The sequence below is a fragment of the Bombina bombina genome, chromosome 1 (genome assembly GCF_027579735.1).
Source record: "Bombina bombina isolate aBomBom1 chromosome 1, aBomBom1.pri, whole genome shotgun sequence".
Taxonomy (NCBI): Eukaryota; Metazoa; Chordata; class Amphibia; order Anura; family Bombinatoridae; genus Bombina; species Bombina bombina.
In genome coordinates, this window is record NC_069499.1 from 778,777,765 (window position 1) to 778,801,125 (window position 23,361).

The 23,361-nt window shown below is 40.6% G+C and overlaps 1 protein-coding gene across 1 annotated transcript in view; it reads left to right on the forward strand.

Moving 5' to 3' along the window:
- KLHL4 (kelch like family member 4) overlaps nucleotides 1–23,361 on the forward strand; it is a 337,217-nt gene that overhangs the window by 300,308 nt on the left and 13,548 nt on the right. Inside the window, exon 9 of the mRNA XM_053699353.1 lies at nucleotides 21,689–21,901. Within this exon, the coding sequence (XP_053555328.1) occupies nucleotides 21,689–21,901 (213 nt within the window). The remainder of the gene's footprint in view (nucleotides 1–21,688; nucleotides 21,902–23,361) is intronic.

The window sequence follows — 23,361 nt, forward strand, 5'->3', positions numbered from 1 at the left end:
AGCACATGAGCAGGAGCGTTAAATACTGCTCCACTTGTAATCCGACCCATAATTGCACTTTATTTAGTTTGTTCTGTATTGTTTTGAGGCATTTTTGTGATGTCAGTATATTTGATTTACTAAGAGTTGGTTGAAATTTAGTGAATACAGGAGATGCAGAAAATCAGATTTCTGCTGTATAAACAAAGAAATAAGGAAATTCTACAAACATAAAGTATTAACATAATTTTAAGATCTCAAACCAATGCTTCCTAAATGTTATTCTTGGTTAGATTGGGTTTGCATTGCCACTGCTAGTTATCTTGGGAAACTCTATAATTCCTATGTTATTTCTCCCAGCATTACAAAAAGAGGAAATAAAAACATTATTCATAGGGCAAAAGTACCATACAATTCTTTGAGGTCATTTAATATTCAGCATTTTACTGTTATGCAACCATGGCAAATTTCTACACTGTTTTGCTTAGTGCTGCAGTTACGCAGCAGTCTATTATGTGGCATTTTTTGTGCAGAAACAGCTGGGCTATAAACCATACCCTTGTGCCATTCTTATTTCAGAATACAAGCATTAGTGTTCCAATTTTTTCTACATACAGGAAGTTAAAAAGAAAGTTGAATTGTATTGTGCTGCAATAAACCACTTTATTATTTAATGTGTATACATCAGCTGGTTCTCGCTACATAAAACGAGGAAATTAGCAATACTCAAGTGCAGTACTTCTGGGAATATATTCTTAAAGGGATAGCCTAATTGAAAATGTTTATTGCTTAAAAAGATAGATAATCCCTTTATTAATTGTAAAAACTAAAAGTGCTAAACTTATAACCCTGTTGTGCTATTTGAGAGACTAGTCTCACTACTATTCTGAAGATTAGGTACACAAAGAATGGATTAAACAGCACTAAAAAGTACTAAATGTACTAGAAAGCTAAGGGTTAAACATCACACAGTACAAAACTGGAGAAATTGTTGACATAAAATAAGGTATTGTTAACTAATATACATTTAAATCAATTGTATCATTCCAAAATCAAATAAAGTCTCCAACAATTTTCAATATGTAAATAGGATTTAATATAGTAAAATGTGTAAAACATATACGGCTAGATTACGAGTTTTGTGGTAGGTTGAAAAAGCAGCGTTAACAGGTCCTAACGCTGCTTTTTCACTACCGCTGGTATTGCGAGTCTTGCAGGTTTAGGGGCACTGCACACTTTTTTGGCCTTACCGCAAAACGACTTATGTAAACTTCGTAAAGTCTTTTTTCTATGAGACTTCCATAGCGCTGATATTACGAGTCTGTCCTGGGAGGCCAAAAAGTGAGCGGTACACCCTAGCCCGTCAAGAGTCCTAACACATTTAAAAGTCAGTAGTTAAGAGTTTTATGGTACAACGCAGTAACATAAAACTCATAACTAAACTGCTAAAAAGTACACTAACACCCATAAACTACCTATTAACCCCTAAACTGCAGCCCTCCCACATCGCAAATACTAAAATTCAATTTTAACCCCTAATCTGCCGCTCCGGACATAGCCGCAACTATAATAAACATATTAACCCCTAAACCGCCGCACTTCCGCCTCGCAAACACTAGTTAAATATTATTAACCCCTAATCTTCCATCCCTAACATTGCCGTCACCTACCTACATTTATTAACCCCTAGTCTGCCACCCCAACGTCGCCGCCACTATATTAAATGTATTAACCCCTAAACCTAAGTCTAACCCTAACACCCCCTAACTTAAATATAATTTAAATAAATCTAAATAAAAATTAATATTATTAACTAAATAATTCCTATGTAAAACTAAATACCTATAACATAAACCCTAAGCTAGCTACTATATAACTAATGTTTACATTATAGCTAGCTTAGGGTTTATTTTTACTTTACAGGCAAGTTTGTATTTATTTTAACTAGGTACAATAGTTATTAAATTGTTATTAACTATTTAATAACTTCCTAGCTAAAATAAATACAAAAGTACCTGTAAAATAAAACCTAACCTAAGTTACAATAACACCTAACACTACACTATAATTAAATATATTTACTAAATCAACAACAATTAAATAAATTAAATTAAATTAGCTAAAGTACAAAAAACCAAAACACTAAATTACAGAAAATAATAAACAAATTACAAGATATTTAAACTAATTACACCTAATCTAATAGCCCTATCAAAATAAAAAAGCCCCCCCCCAAAATAAAAAAACCCTAGCCTAAACTAAACTATCAATAGCCTTTAAAAGGGCCTTTTGCGGGGCATTGCCCCAAAGTAATCACTCTTTTACCTGTAAAAAAAATACAAACAACCCCCCCAACAGTAAAACCCACCACCCACTCAACCAACCCCCCAAATAAAATACTATCTAAAAAAACCTAAGCTCCCCATTGCCCTGAAAAGGGCATTTGGATGGGCATTGCCCTTAAAGGGCAGTTAGCTCTATTGCAAGCCCAAACCCGAACCTAAAAATAAAACCCACCCAATACACCCTTAAAAAAACCTAACACTAACTCCCTGAAGATCGACTTACTGTTCTGAAGACCGGACATCCATCCTCAAGGAAGCGGCAGAAGTCTTCATCCAACCGGGCCGAAGTCCTCAACGAACCTGGGAGAAGTCTTCATCCAAGCTGGGCGAAGTCCTCAACGAACCTGGGATTGAACTTCAATCCTATTGGCTGATTGCATCAGCCATAGGATTTTTTCTACCTTAATTTCGATTGGCTGATAGAATTCTATCAGCCAATTGGAATCTAAAGGACGCCATCTTGGATAACGTCACTTAAAGGAACCGTTATTCAGTAAGAAGACTCCGGATGAAGAGGATGATCCACGTTGGATGTCTTGAAGATGGAGCCGCTCCGCGTCGTATGGATGAAGATAGAAGATGCCGTCTGGATGAAGACTTCTGCCCGTCTGGAGGACCTCTTCGCCCGGCTTGGATGAAGACCTCTCCCGGCTTCGTTGAGGACTTCCCCGTTGATTCCTATGGGGAAATCGTGCACGAGCACGTATGACCAGCTCACCGTTGACTTAAGCAGCGCTGGTGTTGGAGTGAAGTGTGGAGCAAAATTTTGCTCTACGCTCACTTTTTGTCTTTTAACGCCAGGTTTGTTAAAACCTGTAATACCAGCGCTGTATATAAGTGAGCGGTGAGAGAAAACTGATAGTTAGCACCGCACCCCTAATAACGCAAAACTTGTAATCTAGCCGATACATTTCTAAAACATATAACCCTCAAAAAAAAAATTAAACAAGCAATAAAAATATAAATCTCTAAAACATATATCCCTCAGAATATATAAGCAATATGCTAATGTATACACAAGACATCTCCTCTTATATGCAATGATCTACACACTAAATACCACCTTAAAAATGATGACCGCCTTATGGTTGGTAACTTGATAAATACTTGTAAAATTGATACAACACTATTGTGATTGTAGAGGCTTTGAAAGTTCTCTTGCCTGTAATGGTATATACTTCATATGCTCAATATGATTGGCAGTTCATATGTGAGAAGTGACAATTCACTTTTAAGTTTTAGTGTGTCAGCATGTATCTTAAAACTTCAAGGTTCATGGGTCACGAGTCCCAATTCAATATTCTATTACAGATTTGTAGCAGTCTGTCATATATTGTAGCAATTCATTAGTTTGTAGCAGTTCATTAGTTTGGCAAAAATGTTATCACAGGATATTTGTTATGGGATACTTTACCAGTCCCTTCGCCACTTATGATGTCTCGTCTCAGCTTAGAACCTTTCGAGGGCTGACGATAATTGCTACTTGTAAAACACTGTGCATATGTTCCTTTTTGCTTCTGGTCCTTTCTCTGACCTTTAGAGAAATTTAACTATGTCACAGCAAAATTATCGATGTTAGAGATCTTACGTGGGTGATGGATTGAACAGGGCTACCGGTTTCTTTTACTCCCAATTCATCCGTTTTAAGTAATAACACCAGCGGTTTCTATCTTACTCTGCGCAAAGTGTTGGCTTCTGCTGGTAAAGGTGCTTGTATTTCTTCAATGGTGTTTAAATGTCTTTGGACCCCTGAATATTTGTCAATTGTTTCACCTGTAACTAGGCTTTTTCAAGACTGATATTCATGGGGAAGTTTGTTGAATTTAAATACCCCTCCTCAAGTTTTCATTCGTCAAAAAAGTCACCAATTATTTATTTGGGATTTAAGGTGGTATTGTTGCTTTATTTGTTTTAAGGTGGTATTCTACTGATATTTAATAACCTTATTGGACTTATTAGACACATCTTAAATAAACATCCTATAACAATTTTAAGTTCCTATATATTAACATAATATATTTGTGTATACTTGATTTTGGCATAAACATTACACTAATACTTCCTATAAATTAAATAGCTGTATATTTATATGCAGGATACAAAAAGGTATGTATGTATGTATGTATGTATGTATATTTTGACCACATCATCCTCTTTATGCATGTTGTCTTACTCCAAGCTGTATAGGCTCGAAAGCCTACTACCAATTAAGCATATTAGGCGATGTGCATCTCTGTAATGAGAAGGGGTGTGGTCTAATGACATCAACACCCTATATCAGGTGTGAATAATTATTAGGCAACTTCCTTTCCTTTGGCAAAATGGCTCAAAAGAAGGACTTGACAGGCTCAGAAAAGTCAAAAATAGTGAGATATCTTGCAGAGGGATGCAGCACTCTTAAAATTGCAAAGCTTCTGAAGCGTGATCATCGAACAATCAAGCGTTTCATTCAAAATAGTCAACAGGGTCGCAAGAAGCGTGTGGAAAAACCAAGGCGCAAAATAACTGCCCATGAACTGAGAAAAGTCAAGCGTGCAGCTGCCAAGATGCCACTTGCCACCAGTTTGGCCATATTTCAGAGCTGCAACATCACTGGAGTGCCCAAAAACACAAGGTGTGCAATACTCAGAGACATGGCCAAGGTAAGAAAGGCTGAAAGACGACCACCACTGAACAAGACACACAAGCTGAAACGTCAAGACTGGGCCAAGAAATATCTCAAGACTGATTTTTCTAAGGTTTTATGGACTGATGAAATGAGAGTGAGTCTTGATGGGCCAGATGGATGGGCCCGTGGCTGGATTGGTAAAGGGCAGAGAGCTCCAGTCCGACTCAGACGCCAGCAAGTTGGAGGTGGAGTACTGGTTTGGGCTGGTATCATCAAAGATGAGCTTGTGGGGCCTTTTCGGGTTGAGGATGGAGTCAAGCTCAACTCCCAGTCCTACTGCCAGTTTCTGGAAGACACCTTCTTCAAGCAGTGGTACAGGAAGAAGTCTGCATCCTTCAAGAAAAACATGATTTTCATGCAGGACAATGCTCCATCACACGCGTCCAAGTACTCCACAGCGTGGCTGGCAAGAAAGGGTATAAAAGAAGAAAATCTAATGACATGGCCTCCTTGTTCACCTGATCTGAACCCCATTGAGAACCTGTGGTCCATCATCAAATGTGAGATTTACAAGGAGGGAAAACAGTACACCTCTCTGAACAGTGTCTGGGAGGCTGTGGTTGCTGCTGCACGCAATGTTGATGGTGAACAGATCAAAACACTGACAGAATCCATGGATGGCAGGCTTTTGAGTGTCCTTGCGAAGAAAGGTGGCTATATTGGTCACTGATTTGTTTTTGTTTTGTTTTTGAATGTCAGAAATGTATATTTGTGAATGTTGAGATGTTATATTGGTTTCACTGGTAAAAATAAATAATTGAAATGGGTATATATTTGTTTTTTGTTAAGTTGCCTAATAATTATGCACAGTAATAGTCACCTGCACACACAGATATCCCCCTAAAATAGCTAAAACTAAAAACAAACTAAAAACTACTTCCAAAACTATTCAGCTTTGATATTAATGAGTTTTTTGGGTTCATTGAGAACATGGTTGTTGTTCAATAATAAAATTAATCCTCAAAAATACAACTTGCCTAATAATTCTGCACTCCCTGTATGTATATATATATATATATATATATATATATATATATATAGATAGATAGATAGATAGATAGATAGATATCAATAATGATCTAATTAACCGAAATGGCTCAGTATTAACATTTATGTGTATGTAAGAAAATTTAATATTGCTACTTATGATATCCCTCATTGATACAGAAGGGTCTAACGATATGTATAAAAATGAGTTTCAATTTATAGTAAGATGTATTTGGCTTACAGGGTATGCCTATATTTCGCTATATTGGGGCCTATTTATGAAAGGCCTGTCGGACATGATCCGTCATTGTGGATCAGGTCCGACAGACCTCGCTGAATGCGCAGAGCAATACGCTCTCTGCATTCAGCACTGCACCAGCAGCTCTTGTGAACTGCTGGTGCAATTCCACCCCCTGTAGATTCGCGGCCGCTAGCAGGGGATGTCAATCAACCAGATCGTATTCGATCGGGTTGAATTGCAGCAATGTCTATCCGCCTCCTCAGAGCAGGCGGACAGGTTATGAAACAGCGGTCTTCAGACTGCTGCTTAATAACTTGTGTTTCTGGCGACTCTGAAGGCTCACCAGAAACACGGGCCCTCAAGCTCCATTCGGAGCTTGATAAGTGGGCCCCATTAACTTTAGATAGTGAGAACAAAAAAGTGTTTTTATCAATCCTGATACCAGCTTATTTAGTCCAATATAAATGGACTGAGGTCCAATTCTGAATTGAATCCTTTCGGGTGAAGGGTTCACATATTATATATATATATTCAGCTTCTTTTTTCAATAATAATTTTTCAAAATTACCTCCTCTCCATTGTTTTTTCACTTTTTTAATGCCCCAATATGATAAATCATTGACATTATTATTGTGTTCTCGAATCCGTGTACGCAGACATCTACTTAGGTGAAGCGACTAGATGTCTCCGTACACGGACTCGAGAACACCTATGGAACATAGAAAAGGGAGAACAAGAGACTCACCTATATGAACATTTTAGACAAGTACACAATAATAATGTCAATGATTTATCATATTGGGACATTAAAAAAGTGAAAAAACAATGGAGAGGAGGTAATTTTGAAAAATTATTATTGAAAAAAGAAGCTGAATATATATATAATATGGGAACCCTTCACCCGAAAGGATTCAATTCAGAATTGGACCTCAGTCCATTTAAATTGGACTAAATAAGCTGGTATCAGGATTGATAAGACACTTTTTTGTTCTCACTATCTAAAGTTAATATAGCTAAATATAGGCATACCCTGTAAGCCAAATACATCTTACTATAAATTGAAATCAATTTTTATACATATGGTTAGACCCTTCTGTATCAATGAGGGATATCATAAGTAGCAATATTACATTTTCTGAGGGATAAATGTTTTAGAGATTTATATTTTAATTGCTTGTTTAATTTTTTTTGAGGGTTATATGTTTTAGACATTTTACTATAATCCCTTTATTAACCATTTCCCAGTTTTGCATAACCAATACGGTTATATTAATACACTTTTTATGTCTGTGATTACCTTGTATCTAAGCCTCTGCAGACTGCCCCCTTATCTCAGTTCTTTTGACAGACTTGCATTTAAGCCAATCAGTGCTAACTCATTAATATCTCCACGGAAATGAGAACACTGTTATCTATATGACACACATGAACTAGCACTGTCTAACTTTCAAAATGCACTGAGATAAGAGGCGGCCTTCAACAGCTTAGTAATCAGTTTATAAACCTACCTAGGTTTAGCATTCAACAAAGAATACCAAGAGAACAAAGTAAAGTTGATTATAAAAGTAAATTGGAAAGTTGTTTAAAATGGCATACACTTATTATGGAAGTTTAATTTTGACTTGACTACCTTTAAGCCATGTAAACTTTCATTAAAGGGACAGTCTACACTAAAATTGTTATTGTTTAATAAGATAGATAATGCTTTTACTACTCATGACCCCATACTATGCATACGTTCCGCTTCAATGATACTAGACACACAAGTGGGTGTAAAGGCCGTAGCCCGCATTTATTAAAACTTTTATAAAATATAACATATTAAACAAATACTTTAACTCATTAACACAATAAACCCCATAACCTGGGTTGCTCGCCCACAGAGCTGTACCTTCCACTGGCATATCACCAGGTACATCTCCCCAAACTCTCTCCCGCCTCTTTAGGGAGGTACCCATTTACCTAACCTACTGAAAAGACAAGCACCCCCGCCCCCCAGCAGTGAATTCCTAGCCTCAAAAGGGGAGGGAGGGAACTTCGCCTTGTGGTTGCAGGGACTGAACAGAGGATGAGCTACTTCCGCGGGGCTCTTATGAACCCCAGGACCGCTCCACTGCTACGATGGGGAGGGTCACTATCCCCTCCGTCGATGCTCTCCTCCAGGGGGCCATGACCCCATACTATGCATACGTTCCGCTTCAATGATACTAGACACACAAGTGGGTGTAAAGGCCGTAGCCCGCATTTATTAAAACTTTTATAAAATATAACATATTAAACAAATACTTTAACTCATTAACACAATAAACCCCATAACCTGGGTTGCTTGCCCACAGAGCTGTACCTTCCACTGGCATATCACCAGGTACATCTCCCCAAACTATCTCCCGCCTCTTTAGGGAGGTACCCATTTACCTAACCTACTGAAAAGACAAGCACCCCCGCCACAGCTCGTCACCGACGAGCCACCCCCACCCGGGCTAAGGCCTTTTGCACCCCTTCTTTGATGTTAAAATTAAAGAGGTGCAAGCCCACCTCATTGAGGTGTACCCCATCCTTCAAGAAAAAACAACGACCTGTCTCCCCTTCAAATTCTACTTGGCGAATGCCAAAACCACCCATTCTGCCCACAAAACTGGTTATTGTCCTGTTAATCTTTTTCCTAGAGGACTCCAACTTCCTGAAATCCCATACCACCCGCAAGACCGATCGGGGTTCAATGTCCGACCAAACAATTATTAACCAAGGGAATAGCTCCCTCAATCTCCCCAAATCCTTCCTAATCTTGTCAATCAAGTCTTTTTGGGACGAAAACCCCAGATCATTGCCCCCAGCGTGGATGACCAAAATATCTGGGGGCTGAAACAACCTAGCATGGTCTACCGCCTTCCTAAGAACTTGGTCCCACCTTAGTCCTCTAACCCCCAGCCAACGTAAAAATACTGTCTCCTCCTGAAACTTCAACTGAGCACCTTCATCCATCACTGCCGCTGCCTTCCGGGCCAAATATATATAGGAATGGCCCACTATCCAACATTGTATAGGACCAATAAAACAAAGAGCATACTTAGGCCACCAGGTCTGGTCTAACATACAAACGGAAACATCCAGACTTCCAACCACCAATCCTCTTTATCACGCTCTCCCCCAGCCCTAAACTGGCAGCTTCAGTGGCAGCCCCAATCCGGAATGAATGCGTCCCAAATTCCTCCGCCTTGAAACCCAAGCCCAAGCACCGCTAAAATCTGAAAACGAGATAAACTCAAGCCATTACTGTCAACAAACAACGGCAAAGGAGCATCCGGCCGGATCTCCAAAAATGCCTCTACGTTGGCTACCGGGCATCCTGCCCCTTGTGCCTCCCCCAGCGTTATCAACCTACCCCGCCCCTCCTGGTCCGTCTTGGACCCCCGCAGCCAAATCCAGACCACCTTGTCCCTAATGGAGACATCCCTGGCCTGCAGGCCCCCCACATCTCTTCTATTCGCCCCAACCAATTCCGATACCCGAAAAGCCCCAAAGAATGCTGTCGTAAAAGCCGCCCTGAACAATAAGACCTCAAACCTTGAGGTACACACCGCTTCCAACTCTGCTAAGATCCTCAGCAGGAGCTGAAAACCAATAGGGCGACGACTGTCCTTCGCCACTTTTTTCTTACATATCCCTTTCACCGCTAACTGGATAAGAAACAACTTTGTCAAGTCTTCCCATCCCAACAGTCTAAACAAAAACCTCAAAGCTGCCATATTCCTCCTCACCAACGCCCTCGAGAGCCCTCTCACACCCCATTCCCCAATCCATGCCGTTAAACCCTGAATCCATCCTTCCCTAGACGCCACTATGCCCCTGTCTAACAGGACCTTCAACCATTGCCTCCATGTTCTAACATAAGCACTCCACGTACCTGGAGCTAACGCCCCCTTGCAACTCTGATTAACTCCAAACCTCCAGCTCCAGCAAGTCCGGTGGGCAACTGGTTCCTTCCTTCTCCGCTCCTGGTGCCACTTCCCCAAACTTCTCCCACTGAAAGCGAGAAAGAGCATCAGCCACAGTATTCAAATAACCTGGAATATGCACAGCGCGAAATAGCACATTCATCCTCATGCAGTCCAGCACAAACAGCCTCAGCAGGCGAACCACCGGCAGGGAGCAAGACGTCAGTTTATTAACCACAAATACTACCCCCAGGTTGTCCGAATGGAACACAACCTTCCTATCCTGAAGTCTATCCTTCCATACCCTTACTGCCACCAGAAGTGGAAACAGCTCCAAAAAGACCAGATTCTTCGTCAAACCCTTTGCGCCCCAACTGGCTGGCTATTTTCCGGCCACCCAGCTCCCCTGGCAGTAAGCCCCGAAACCTAAGGACCCCGATGCGTCCATAAACAGGTGCAACTCTTCATTGGTTACCGCTTTACTTTGGACCAAAGCCCGCCCATTGAATTCAGCCAAAAACAATAACCATATTCTCAGATCATCCTTCAGGTCTGTTCCCAAAACAATCCATGCCTTAGGGCCCGCAACTCCCGTCGTGGCCATGGAGAGTCTCCTACAGAAAACCCTCCCCACTGGGATTATTCTACAAGCAAAATTTAGCTTGCCCACCAATGACTGGACCTCGCACAATCGAAGCCTCCGCTTCCTGAGTGCCCCTGCTATGACTCCTTTTAGGTCAATTAGCTTGTCCATAGGCAGTCGGCATTCCATCCGGATGGAATCAATTTCAATTCCCAGAAAACTCAATGTGGTGAAAGGACCCTTGGTTTTGTCGTGTGCCACTGGGATTCCAAATTCATTGGCCACCTTGAAGAATTGGTCCATTAGCTTCCCACAATCCGACGCCCCAGCGGCTCCCACAAATAGGAAGTCGTCCAAATAATGGACGACCGATGACAACCCTGAACGCTGCCTTACAACCCACTCCACAAAGGTGCTGAACTTCTCAAAGTATGCACACGATATGGAGCACCCCATTGGGAGACAAAGATCCACATAAAAGTAACCCCCGAAAGAGCAACCCAACAAGTGATGACAAACCAGGTGCACTGGTAAAAGCCGAAAGGCAGCCTCCACATCCACCTTCCCCATCAATGCACCGACGCCAGCCTCCCTCACCAACCCTATCGCCTTATCAAAAGATGCATACCTCACTGCTGTTATCGCGGGGTCAATGCCGTCATTGACCGAAGACCCCTTCGGATATGATAAATGGTGGATCATGCAGAATTGCCCAACCGCCATTTTGGGAACGACCCCAAGCGGGGATACCCTCAAATTTTGGAAAGGCGGGTGCGAAAAGGGGCCAGCCTTTCTCCCCAATGCTACTTCTTTATCAATTTTCCCCTGAACCACCTCCGGCAAATCCTTTGCCGACTTCAAATTCCCTGAAATCTGAACCCCTTGCTTGTCCACGAATGGGATCCAGAACCCCGAGCTAAAACCCGTAAGCAAGAGTTCCGCGTCCCCTCGCCCACCACCGCCGCCAAAATACAGAATGCCTTGGACCAATTGGATAGAGTTTTTGGCAATTTATGATATCTCTTCTTCCTTTCGTCCTCCTCCTTCTTCTCCTTGTCGCCTTTCGTATCTTCTTTTATCTTGAGCACCTGTTCCAATGGTAATAGAGTAAATATTTCCAAGAACTCTCTCTTCCATATTTTCTCCTTAAGCTCCTGAGTGAGATGGATCCCCAACGGCCCAATCGAGCATAGACAGGGTCTCCTCAACGCGTTCTCAGGCACCTTCAACACTCCCCCAGTAGCAGTAGTCCCACCTGACACCGGCGCAGTTCCCCCTAGACCTTGCCCCACAGGTCCCGATACCTGACTCACCCCCACTGTTGTCCCCCCTACACCCCACGCTGCTGCAACATTCCCCTGCTGCCCCGCCAGACGTCTCTCGAACTGCGTAAGCAGATCCCTCATACCACTCATCATGTTTTGCACACCTAATCCATGCACACCTCCAGCCACGCCCGTATCAGTGCTAGCACCCTCACCTCTGTTTGCGGGCACCATCGTAGCTCTCACTACTTCCACCGGTTCCGCTGCTATCCTTGTCCCCGCCTCAGGCTGCGGCCTAGTCTCCTTGTCTCTGGGTCTGTGACCTATCGAGCCTCCCCCACATGGGCGAACGCCTTTCCCTCCGCCGTTGCGTTCTCTCCCTGGGCGACCGGGTTTTCTCCCTTTGCCGTTCAGCTCCCGACCTTCTTGGGCTGCGGCGCATTAGGGGGTCCTCCCCCCGAGGCCGTGTCTGCAAAGAGGAGACAGTGAGATCCCTAACCTGCTCCCCGCCCCCCCCCCACTCCTGATACTCCCTTCCCTACACCCTAGCCCTATCCTACCTTCCACACTCCGCCCTCTACTTTCCCGCCCACCTCCCCCGGCCCCCAAGGATCTAATCAGCTGCTCTAAGGCGGCCAGGTCCCCTACCTGCCATGTGCCCACCGATCCAGATGAAGGTCCCTCTCCAGGACCATCCGATTCCAGATCACTGTAGGAATAATCTATCCACAGTGCGTCTTCATCCAGGTCCTGACATGTCGCCTCAGCAGAGTCATCTGCCCCACCACCCCTCTGCCCCTCCAGCTCATCCTCACCACCTGCAGAAAATAAATTGGACACATTATCACGGCCCTGACCAGTCCTAATGTCACTCCCTCCTCTACCCCCTCCCCCTTTTTCCCTTCCCCTTTCCTCTAGGAACCCTGCTTAAACCTCTCCCCCCCCTCCCCCCAGGAACACCTTGCCCTGACGTGCAGCTCCCCCTTCCCAGCATTCTACCCCTCCCCCTTACCCCCCCTATCGTACCTGCTACCATCTCCCCCTCCCCCAATATGGGGCCCTCTCACTGGTAATGCCCCACTAACTCCTGCTCCCCCAGGATCAGCTCCCCCCAACCGACCCACTGACTGCCTACCTATCCCCCTCTGAGCTTCCACTACTATCCCTCCGGGCGCCCCGGATGCGGGACTCCCCCCTACTACCCCTTCATTGTGCCCCCTTGTACTCTCAAGCACCCCCCCCCAGGAGTCTCATTCCCCATACTCCTGGGTTCCCCAGCCCCTTTACCGCCACCTTTTCCAAACCCTCTTGGCCAGCCCGTGATCTCCCTTGGACCGGAGCACACCCATGTCGCTCCTCTGTCTCCTCTCCCTGCTCCCTCAGCGATGAAGTGGCCAGGGGAGCTCCCTCCCCCGTCGTAACGCTGGTCCCCAGAGCTGTAGGCCTCCTCACTGTGGCCGCCGGCACCCGCCCACTCTTTTCATGATCGAGGCCCAGCCCCTCCCCACGCCCGGCCTTACCTGCCGTCCTGCTGCTCCCGACTGGCGTCTTCCTCGTGGCCTCTTCAGCCGTCGTACGCGATGCCTCCTGCGACCCGCCTCTTCCTCTCACCGACCGGCGCTTGGGCTCAGGATCCGTCTGCTCATGCCCAGCGCCGCTTCCGCTCCTCCTGCTCTTCCCGTGGTCAGGGGACAGCCGCTCCGGAGGCCTCGACCGCCGTTGTGGCCTGCCGTGTGTCGTCCCGCCATCAGCCGCCGTGGGTTCTGGTCCAGGAAGATGTGCCGCAGCCAGGTAAGACTTCAGCCAAGCCAGGCCTCTTGACTCCGCTATCCGCTGCACTTCCTCTGCAAGATCGCTCATCCTCACAGTCTCTGCAACCGCAAGCCCTGGAACCAACTTCGCCTTGTGGTTGCAGGGACTGAACAGAGGATGAGCTACTTCCGCGGGGCTCTTATGAACCCCAGGACCGCTCCACTGCTATGATGGGGGGGTCACTATCCCCTCCGTCGATGCTCTCCTCCAGGGGGCCATTCCCCATCTTTACACAACCAACATTGTTATATTAATATACTTTATAACATGTAAACCTCTAAATGTCTGCCTGTTTCTAAGCCACTACAGACAGCCTCTTATCACATGCTTTTTTATTATCTCTTCACAACAAGACAAGGCTAGTTCATGTGTGTCATATAGATAATATGAACAAAAGAAAAATGAATTACGCTAAGGTTCTGACCCTAAAAAGATATTATCTTATTAATATAATCTTATTAATATATGTGGCCACACAAAATGAATAACAAATAATTATAATTATAAAATGCACACTTCACATATGCTTATTCTATACCTTCTCTTATGTTAAAAAACCGTACCAGAATAAAAATGTAAATATTAATGTTAAAATATTACAATCCTAAAATTTTTTAAATCTTAAAAGATCATAAGGCAAGGTTGTACTTCTTGATACAGTTCCTGATGTTTTGGTTAACTGTATTTAACAGTGTTTTTACAGTACCTTTATAGGGTTACCCGTATACAAGGGTCAACATATGAAGTCTGGAGGAGCTGTCTGCTTGGAAATCTTCAGTTTATGATAGGACCCAACGGTGTAATAAAAAATGGTATATAAGTCTCCTGATGCAATTTTAGGGAATATTATTTTTGGTAACAGATGCATTTATGATGCCGTGTCCGTGCCGCCTTTGTCCAGCCAGGTGTTCCAGGACCTTAGCTCAGATGCGATAACATAGAAAAGAAAAGAAGAAAAAGGCGCACAGGGCAAGACTCAAGTGAAGAGCTTTTATTATAAAATGCTGCACACGCAAAACAAATTGCACTTACTAGATTAAAAAATAAAACGAGCATTCAAGTGGAGAGCTGTGTTCTTACAGCTATCTTGTCTCACACGCCAGGCATAGTTGGTCTGCCTTTACCCAGCTACAAACAACGTCGGGCACAGTTTCCAGGTCCTCTGCCAAAACTCTGTAACTCATGGGGACAAAAACAGCTTGTGAGTCACTAGCACCTCCAGGTGATATGCAGAGCATAACGCATTTCCCCCAATCTATGGCCGGGCTTCTTCAAGAGGCAAGTTACAGGGGGTAAAGGCAGACCAACTATGCCTGGCGTGTGAGACAAGGTAGCTGTAAGAACACAGCGCTCCACTTGAATGCTCGTTTTATTTTTTAATCTAGTAAGTGCAATTTGTTTTGCGTGTGCAGCATTTTATAATAAAAGCTCTTCACTTGAGTCTTGCCGTGTGCGCCTTTTTGTGTCATATAGATAACATTATGCTCTCTTCCTTGGAGTTGTGGCTGACACTGCACTAATTGGCTAAAATGCAAGTCATTATATAATAAATAAATATGTGATAAGGGCTGTCAGAAGAGGCTTAGATACAAGGTAATCACAGAGGTTAAAAGTATATTAATATAACCATGTTGGCTGTGCAAAAATAGAGAATTGGTAATAAAGGGATTATCTATCTTTTTAAACAATAACAATCTTGGAGTTGACTGTCCCTTTAAAGGGACATAAAACACAAAATTACATTTTCATGGTTCAGAAGGAGTGCAATTTTTATAGACTTTTCAGTTCACTTGTATTATTAAATGTAATATATGTTCTTGGTTCCTTTTGCTGAAAATCATATCCAGGTAGTCTCTATGCACTATTGGGAGTTGACTGCTGATTGGCACAGATATGCTTATTGATGTTTGCTCAACAGACATATTCAGCAAGGTCACAGTAGTACATTGCTGCTCTAAAGATGGTTTAGCCCCTTTTCATTTTCCTTTTGCACATATATGTCCTTAGTATAGTCCTCAATAGTAAAGTTTAAAATCTACCAGCGCATAATGTTTAATACTTTAATGAAATTCAAAAGGGGAATTAAAAATGCAAATAACAGAGAATAAAATGCAGTACTATTTCATATTTTATACCTTTCGACATAATATTAACATTAACATTAAAAAAAACATAAATTTCCCATGAGTAGTGTATGCCATTATGTCCACGGGCTTGAACTTTTCTCCTTTACACCATTATTGAAAGTTCATCAATGTAGGTTCTAATAGTACTAAATTGTTTACATACTGGCAGATTCATCTGCCAACCAATCAGAATATTCTTTGATCAGCTGTTATCCAATTATATTAATAGAAGGAGATGTTCTATCGAGCCAGTTTTTAAATATTCACTTTTTCTCCCTTTTACTACCTACTATTGGATTAACAAAAAAGATCTTATGTGTTGATAAATTAATTTTGTTTATAACTATATTAGATACAAATATGAAATTTTACTAAAAAATGTACAACTTTTTGGACAGTTCTAAATATAATGAATACTAGGTTCTAATATGGAACATTTAGCGTATGGATATAAAATATATTTTCACTACTTTACCACCCATTCTACAGATAAGTAGTCTCTATTTATCAGTTGAAATTGAGTTTCCCTTAGATCACTGGTTTTTAAACCTGTCACCAGGCTTCCCTAACACTTCAGATTTTAAGGATATCTGAACTAGAGCACAGGTGAAATAATCAGCTGAATAGTAAACATGGTTATTGTATCTGCTCTCACCAGGTTAATCCTGAAAGGACAGGTTTGAAAACCAGTGCCTTTGATTAATTGATAAAGTGACTCTGCGAGCGGAACGGAAGGCGCACCAAAACTACATACACAGCTTGCTAAATGGAGCCCAATGTCTGAAATGTAATAAAGTTTACTAATTTATATCCAGAGAAATTAATTATAATATTAATACATTTTCCATCTGTTCCGCTATTTAAAAATTGGATTAATGTAAAGTGTAAGTTACCCCTTATGGATAGATACCTGGAGATTTTATAATTTAACACTGTATGAATTCTCCTCCATACTTATATCTCTATATATCAAATAGTTCTTCATAATTTGTGTCCAATTCCTATTGGAGGCATGAAAAAGAAATATAAATGAAATGATATCAAAGGCTTGTTCCTCAAAGAGTTTGATAGAGCAATCTTCCATATCAGCTAACTCATCTATTTAGATTTTACTTAACAAGTAAGTCATGTTTAGTCTCCAAATCAGTCACCATTTAAATTTTAATGAGTAAAAAAATATTAGAAAAAATACTTTCTTCTCTGCGTTAAAACCCAACATATTTATTGTATGGTTCAGATAGAGCATGCAATGTTAAACAACGTTCTAATTTACTTCTATTATGAAATTGTATTTGTTCTCTTGGTATTTTTGGTTAAAAAGCATGGACACAAGCGCAGGAGTGAGCACTATATAGCAGCAGGTTTGCAAGAATGTTATCCATTTGCAAGAGCACTAGATGGCAGTACTATTTCCTGCCATGTAGTGCTCCAGATGCCTACTTAGGAATCACTTCAACAAAGAATACCATGGGAACAAAGTAAAGATGATAAAATAAGTAAATAGGAAACTTTTTTAAATGGTATGCTCTGTCACAAAAGACAATTTTTGGTTTTCATATCCCTTTAAGTGTAAGTCAATAGATTGTACAGGCCATCTGAACATCCAGGCCATCTGAACATCCCTTCATAGAAAACCTGGAACTACCAATGTTTTCCATAGAAGAATAGGACTCTGGGTAAAGATATGCACATAGACAACATGGGGCCAATTTATCAAGGGCCGAATGGCCCCTGATGCCCCTGTTTCTGCGCAAGCCTTCAGGCTCGCCGGAAACAGCAGTTATGAAGCAGCGGTCTTAAGACAACTGCTCCTTAACTGGTCCACTGCCTCTGAGGCTTTGGTCTGCAGATCCTATACAATCGGGTTGATTGACACCCCTTGATAGTGGCCGATTGGCCGGCGAATCTGCAGGGGGCGGCATTGCACAAGCAGTTCTCCAGAACTGCTTGTGCAATGTTAAATGCCGACAGCGTATGCTGTCGGCATTCAGCGATGTCTGTTGGACATGATACGCTAAAGCGTATCATGTCGGACAGACATTGATAAATCAGCCCATATGTCCCATCTTTATTTGCTGAAGTATTCACATTTTTGCCTAAAAAGGAATCAGTGGTTTAAAAATAGATACTTGAAGATACTTGAAGCAGATAAAGGTGAGGCATTCTGTTGCTCATTTGCATATCTTTACCCAGAGTCCTCTGCTACAGTGGAAAACACTAGTAGTTAAGTTATTTTGTGGAGGGATGAGTGGATGGACAATAAACAACAATCTATTGAGTGACATACTGTTTAGTCTACAAGAAGCATTGAAACTGCTATAATTGCAGGCTTTTGTATCAGTGCACATTGTAAATATACTGGTTGTTACTTATTATTTATCACAAATAAATGTAATCTGCACTTTTTTACTTGCTTCTTATGCTGATATTCAAAGAAATATGATTATGTTCTGGGTGGTATAGTTATTCACACACAGACATTGACAGACATTGATACACTAACACAAGTCTGTCTTTTATCCTCCATACTATATTGCATTATTCAGTCTGAAGTGTACACATCATTGTTAATATAGATTGCTGACACAATTTTAATCAAGAGTTAGAGATATATATAGATATATATAAAGGGGCAACCAGACATGGACTCCTTGCTCAGTGTGCTTAGAGGAATATGGCTGCACCTCACTGACAAGGCCCAATAAAGGCTGAAATGATTGTCTGGGGTTGTTGTGTTCCTTGTTCAGAAAGGAATTGCCTGGTATTTTGGTGCTGGAGTGACCCAGGTTCCTTTCCTTGAGAGCATACCTAGGTAGACTCATGAGCATGGGAATAAGCTTAAACAAAGAATACTAAAATAAACATGTAAATTAGATAACTGAAGTATTTTTTTTCTATTGTACGCTCTGTCTGAACCATTTTTTTCCCCCTTAACCTTCCATGCCTTTTTAAACATAGCTAAATGTGTTTATATTATGATTATTATTGCATTTATTATTTAAAGATATTTTTAGGAAGAATATAAGGAATGATAGATCACAATCCTTTTGGATTTTAGTGGCATTTTTATATTGTTTTATATAGACTTTATATATATATATATATATATATATATATATATATATATATATATATATATATATATATATATATATATATATATATATATATATATATACATACAGATAGTAACGTAATTATTGCATAACTATTCTGCCTGTTTAGAGAAACACTAATACTAAATAATGTTGCATTGCTTAATATTTGGTTGTTATATGCAAATACATGTCTTAGGTGAATTTATATTTACACATTAAAGTTTTCCATTTAAATCACAATAGCTGGTTTACACCCAGCCCAGATAGGGTTAGCACAAGATGACTCTAAAAAGCTGCAGCATCTCATAGAATAAGTATATATCTTCCTAACACTGCTAAATTGCTTCACAAATAAGCGCATATATAAATTTGTCACCCAGGACTATTATAGCAATATGCCATAATTTACTTATTTTCTCTTTACCCAATTATTTTGGAGAGGTGATTTAAAAGACGTATTTGCTACAATATCACATCTTTGTCTAAGAGCCTCAGGTATTAATCCATCATGCTTTTTTGTTTGTTAAATACATAAGCACACCTGTTGCATTATTTAACCATTAACATTACAATTATTTACTGCATATTGTTATATTTTCATTTCTTATTTGTAAACTCTTGTTAATAAATTTCATTTCAATGTATTATTTATAACTGTCATTATCTTCTTCATATTATACTTTTGGGTACAAAAAGAGTGTGGTAAGACTTCATCTAGATGTATTTAATGCACATACTACCTAGCTGATTTTTCTGACCATTCGGTAGCTAATATACTGCAATAATAAGCTAATATATATTATTATTATTATTATTAAAATACTTTATGTATGAAGTGACATCATATTCAGCAGCGCTGTCCATGGATACAGTTAATTTAAATAAAACAATAATATAAAACTTGTAAGAGACAGGACAAAATTTACAAACACATACAGGAGGAATTGAGGGCCCTATTCCTGTGGAAAATTACAATCTAGATATATATATATATATATATATATATATATATATATATATATATATATATATATATTCAATATTTGTTGCACAAATTATTATTAAACCAATGTATGTTAAACTATGCAATAGATTTGTGCTTTGGATAGGTTATGCAACATTTGTAAGAAAATGTTATAATATTCTAAAGTATTACACTGCCCCCAACTGGAGACTTCATAATGCCACTAACCTGGCAAAATATTCTGTGGTGAACACTTAATACCATTACAATGTAGTCCCATTTTGCAGGAACAATTACCATTGCAACGTGAATGACAATTGCAATTGTGTGCAGACAAAATCATTAATATTAGTTTACACTACAACCATGCATGTATTTTCTCAATAATGCTAATATGTCTAAATTACATTTTCTCATGTCATAATTTACATTAGCTACTATGTTGCAATAAACAAATATGCACCTATTTTTTTTACTAACAGCTTGTTTTAATGAAAAGCAAATACACCAAGATATGAAAAAAATTGCTAACCAAAGCCCAGTCTATGGGCTCCATTTAAGAAGCTATGAATGCAGCTTTGGAGCGCCTTTGAAACAGCGTGCAATTTTAAACAACTTTCTAATTTACTTATATTATCCAATTTGCTTAATTCTCTTGATATTCTTTGCTGAAAAGCATATCTAGATAGGCTTAGTAGCTGCTGATTGGTAGCTGCAAATAGATGCCTTGTGTGATTGGCTCACCCATGTGCATTGCTATTTCTTCAACAAAGGATCTAGAAAATTAAGCAAATTAGATTATAGAAGTAAATTGGAATGTTGTTTAAAACTGTATTTTCTATCTGAATCACGAAAGAAAAATGTTGGGTTTAGTGTCCCTTTAACTAGTGTTGTGCAATGATAAATGCAGCCAGCATACATCTGCCCACTAGCCATGATGCTGGGTTGACAGAGGTGGAGCTATATTGACCCTTGTCTGTCTGACCTTTGATAAATGGACCCCTATGTTCAGAAGTGAGTTCTGATTTGCATTGCTACGTATATTTTAGATCAAGTGTTAATATTTCCTTTAATGCTCCCAAACTGGTCAGAATATAGGAATATATATGGTTCAATTGATTAACAAACCAATGAATGCCTTTGAAATTCTATGTGATTTGGCCTTTGAGGAATAGAGTGGGTTGCCCCAAATTTACATTATGGAGCCGAATTGTCAAGCTCCAAATGGAGCTTGATGCCACTGTTTCTGCGTGAGTCTTCAGGCTCTCCGGAAACAGAAGTTATGAAGCAGCGGTCTACAACTCCATTACTTGTCCGCCTGCTCTGAGGCAGCAGACAGAAATCAACCCGATCGAATACGATCGGGTTGATTGACACCCCTTGCTAGCAGCCGATTGACCGCAAATCTGCAGGGGGTGGCATTGCACAAGCAGTTCACAAGAACTACTTGTGTAAGGATAAATGCTGACAGTGTATGCTGTCTGCATTTATCGATGTGCGGAGGACATGATATGCTACATCGTATCACGTCCACTCGCACTATGATAAATTGGCCCCTAAATCTTTTCATGGAGATACATCATCTCCCCTGTTTCAGCTAATGCTGGCCAGGATTTCAGGAACATTTTTGCTTAATATATAAACTAATTTACACTCTGCTTTCCTTCTTCAATATTTGTTTTTAGATTATATGCTGTTGGAGGGAGAGACGGAGGCTCGTGCCTCAAATCCATGGAATGCTTTGATCCTCACACTAACAAATGGAGCATGTGCTCACCAATGTCCAAGCGAAGAGGAGGAGTTGGTGTTGCTACATACAATGGGTTTTTATATGCAGTTGGAGGACATGATGCCCCCGCATCAAATCATTGTTCTAGGCTTTCAGATTGTGTTGAGAGGTAAGAATGGTTTTTATATTTAATTGCACTGATTACACACATTATTAGAATGATCACTTACCTTTTATTAGTATTTCCCAGTTTTGTAAGGTTGCTAAAAGATAAAAAGTTATTAAAAGTATAACACAGAAAACAAGAAGCACAAATTTGTCCCTAACACATGGGAACCAAACAATATATTAGGTGCCTTAAAGGGCACATATAAATGTACATGAATAATAATATATTTCATAAAAATGTCTGGGTCAGATTTAGCTATGATTGTAGGGTACCCAGTATCTGCTTCCTCTTCCCTCCACACTTTTCTTGATTGACTTCTGGTGAAGGAAACTCTTAGGGGCCCATTTGTCAAGCTCCGGACGGAGCTTGAGGGCCCCCTGTTTCTGGTGGACAGAAGGACAGACATCGGGTTGATGGACCCCCCCCCGATTGGCCGCAAATCTGTAGGGGGCGGCGTTGTACCAGCAGCTCTTGTGCAATGCTGAATATGGAGAGCGTATTGCTCTCCGCATTCAGCAAGGTCTGTCGGATCAGGTCCGACAGACCTTTGTTAAATAGGCCCCTTAGTCTATTGTCCTACATATTTCTATTGTAATCACTCATTACTCTTCTGCAAATATTTTGTATTTCAGAAAATATTCTCAGGTCATCTTGAAAATACACTTAATGATATAGTGTATATCATATTGTGCCACTAAACTCAGATGTGCAGTCATAATTATTGCATAGATTTATGTGCTATCATATACTTAATCTAGTTTTTAGAATAAAATATTTAGTAAAATACATGTAAATATAATAGATAAAAAAACCTTCCCTTTAACATTATCAGAAATTAGTAATATAAAGTAAATGATAGGATAAATGTATTTTATATAATTAAAGCAAGCAATCGTGTTTGGTCTTTAGATACATTTCCCCTTCTATATATGTACTAAGGGTAATGTTAATTTTTTTTTGTTTCTTTCACCTAGATGACGAGTTGTGCGCTATACCGGGTGCATAAATAACTCAATAAAATGAGCAGTATCGCACTTTCCATAGTGTTGCCATTACGAGTTACTGAAAAACCTCCTTGTGCTGTGCGTTATGGTGCGTTAAGCTCTATACCGCACAAAAGCCAAGGGCTGAGTTTACGTGTTCGTGCATGCTTTCCCCCATAGACATCAATGGGGAGAGAGTCTTAGAAAAAAACTAACACCTGCGATCGCGGAATCGCCGTAAAGCATCCCCATTGATGTCTATGGGGAAAAGAAAATTATGTTTAAACCTCACACCCTAACATAAACCCCTAGTCTAAACACCCCTAATATGCACCTCCCCGACATCACCGACACTAAATAAAGTTATTAACCCCTAATCCGCCACTCCCCAATATCACCAACGCTAAATAAAGTGATTAACCCCTAATCTGCTGCTCCCCGACATTGACAACACTAAATAAACATATTAACCCCAAA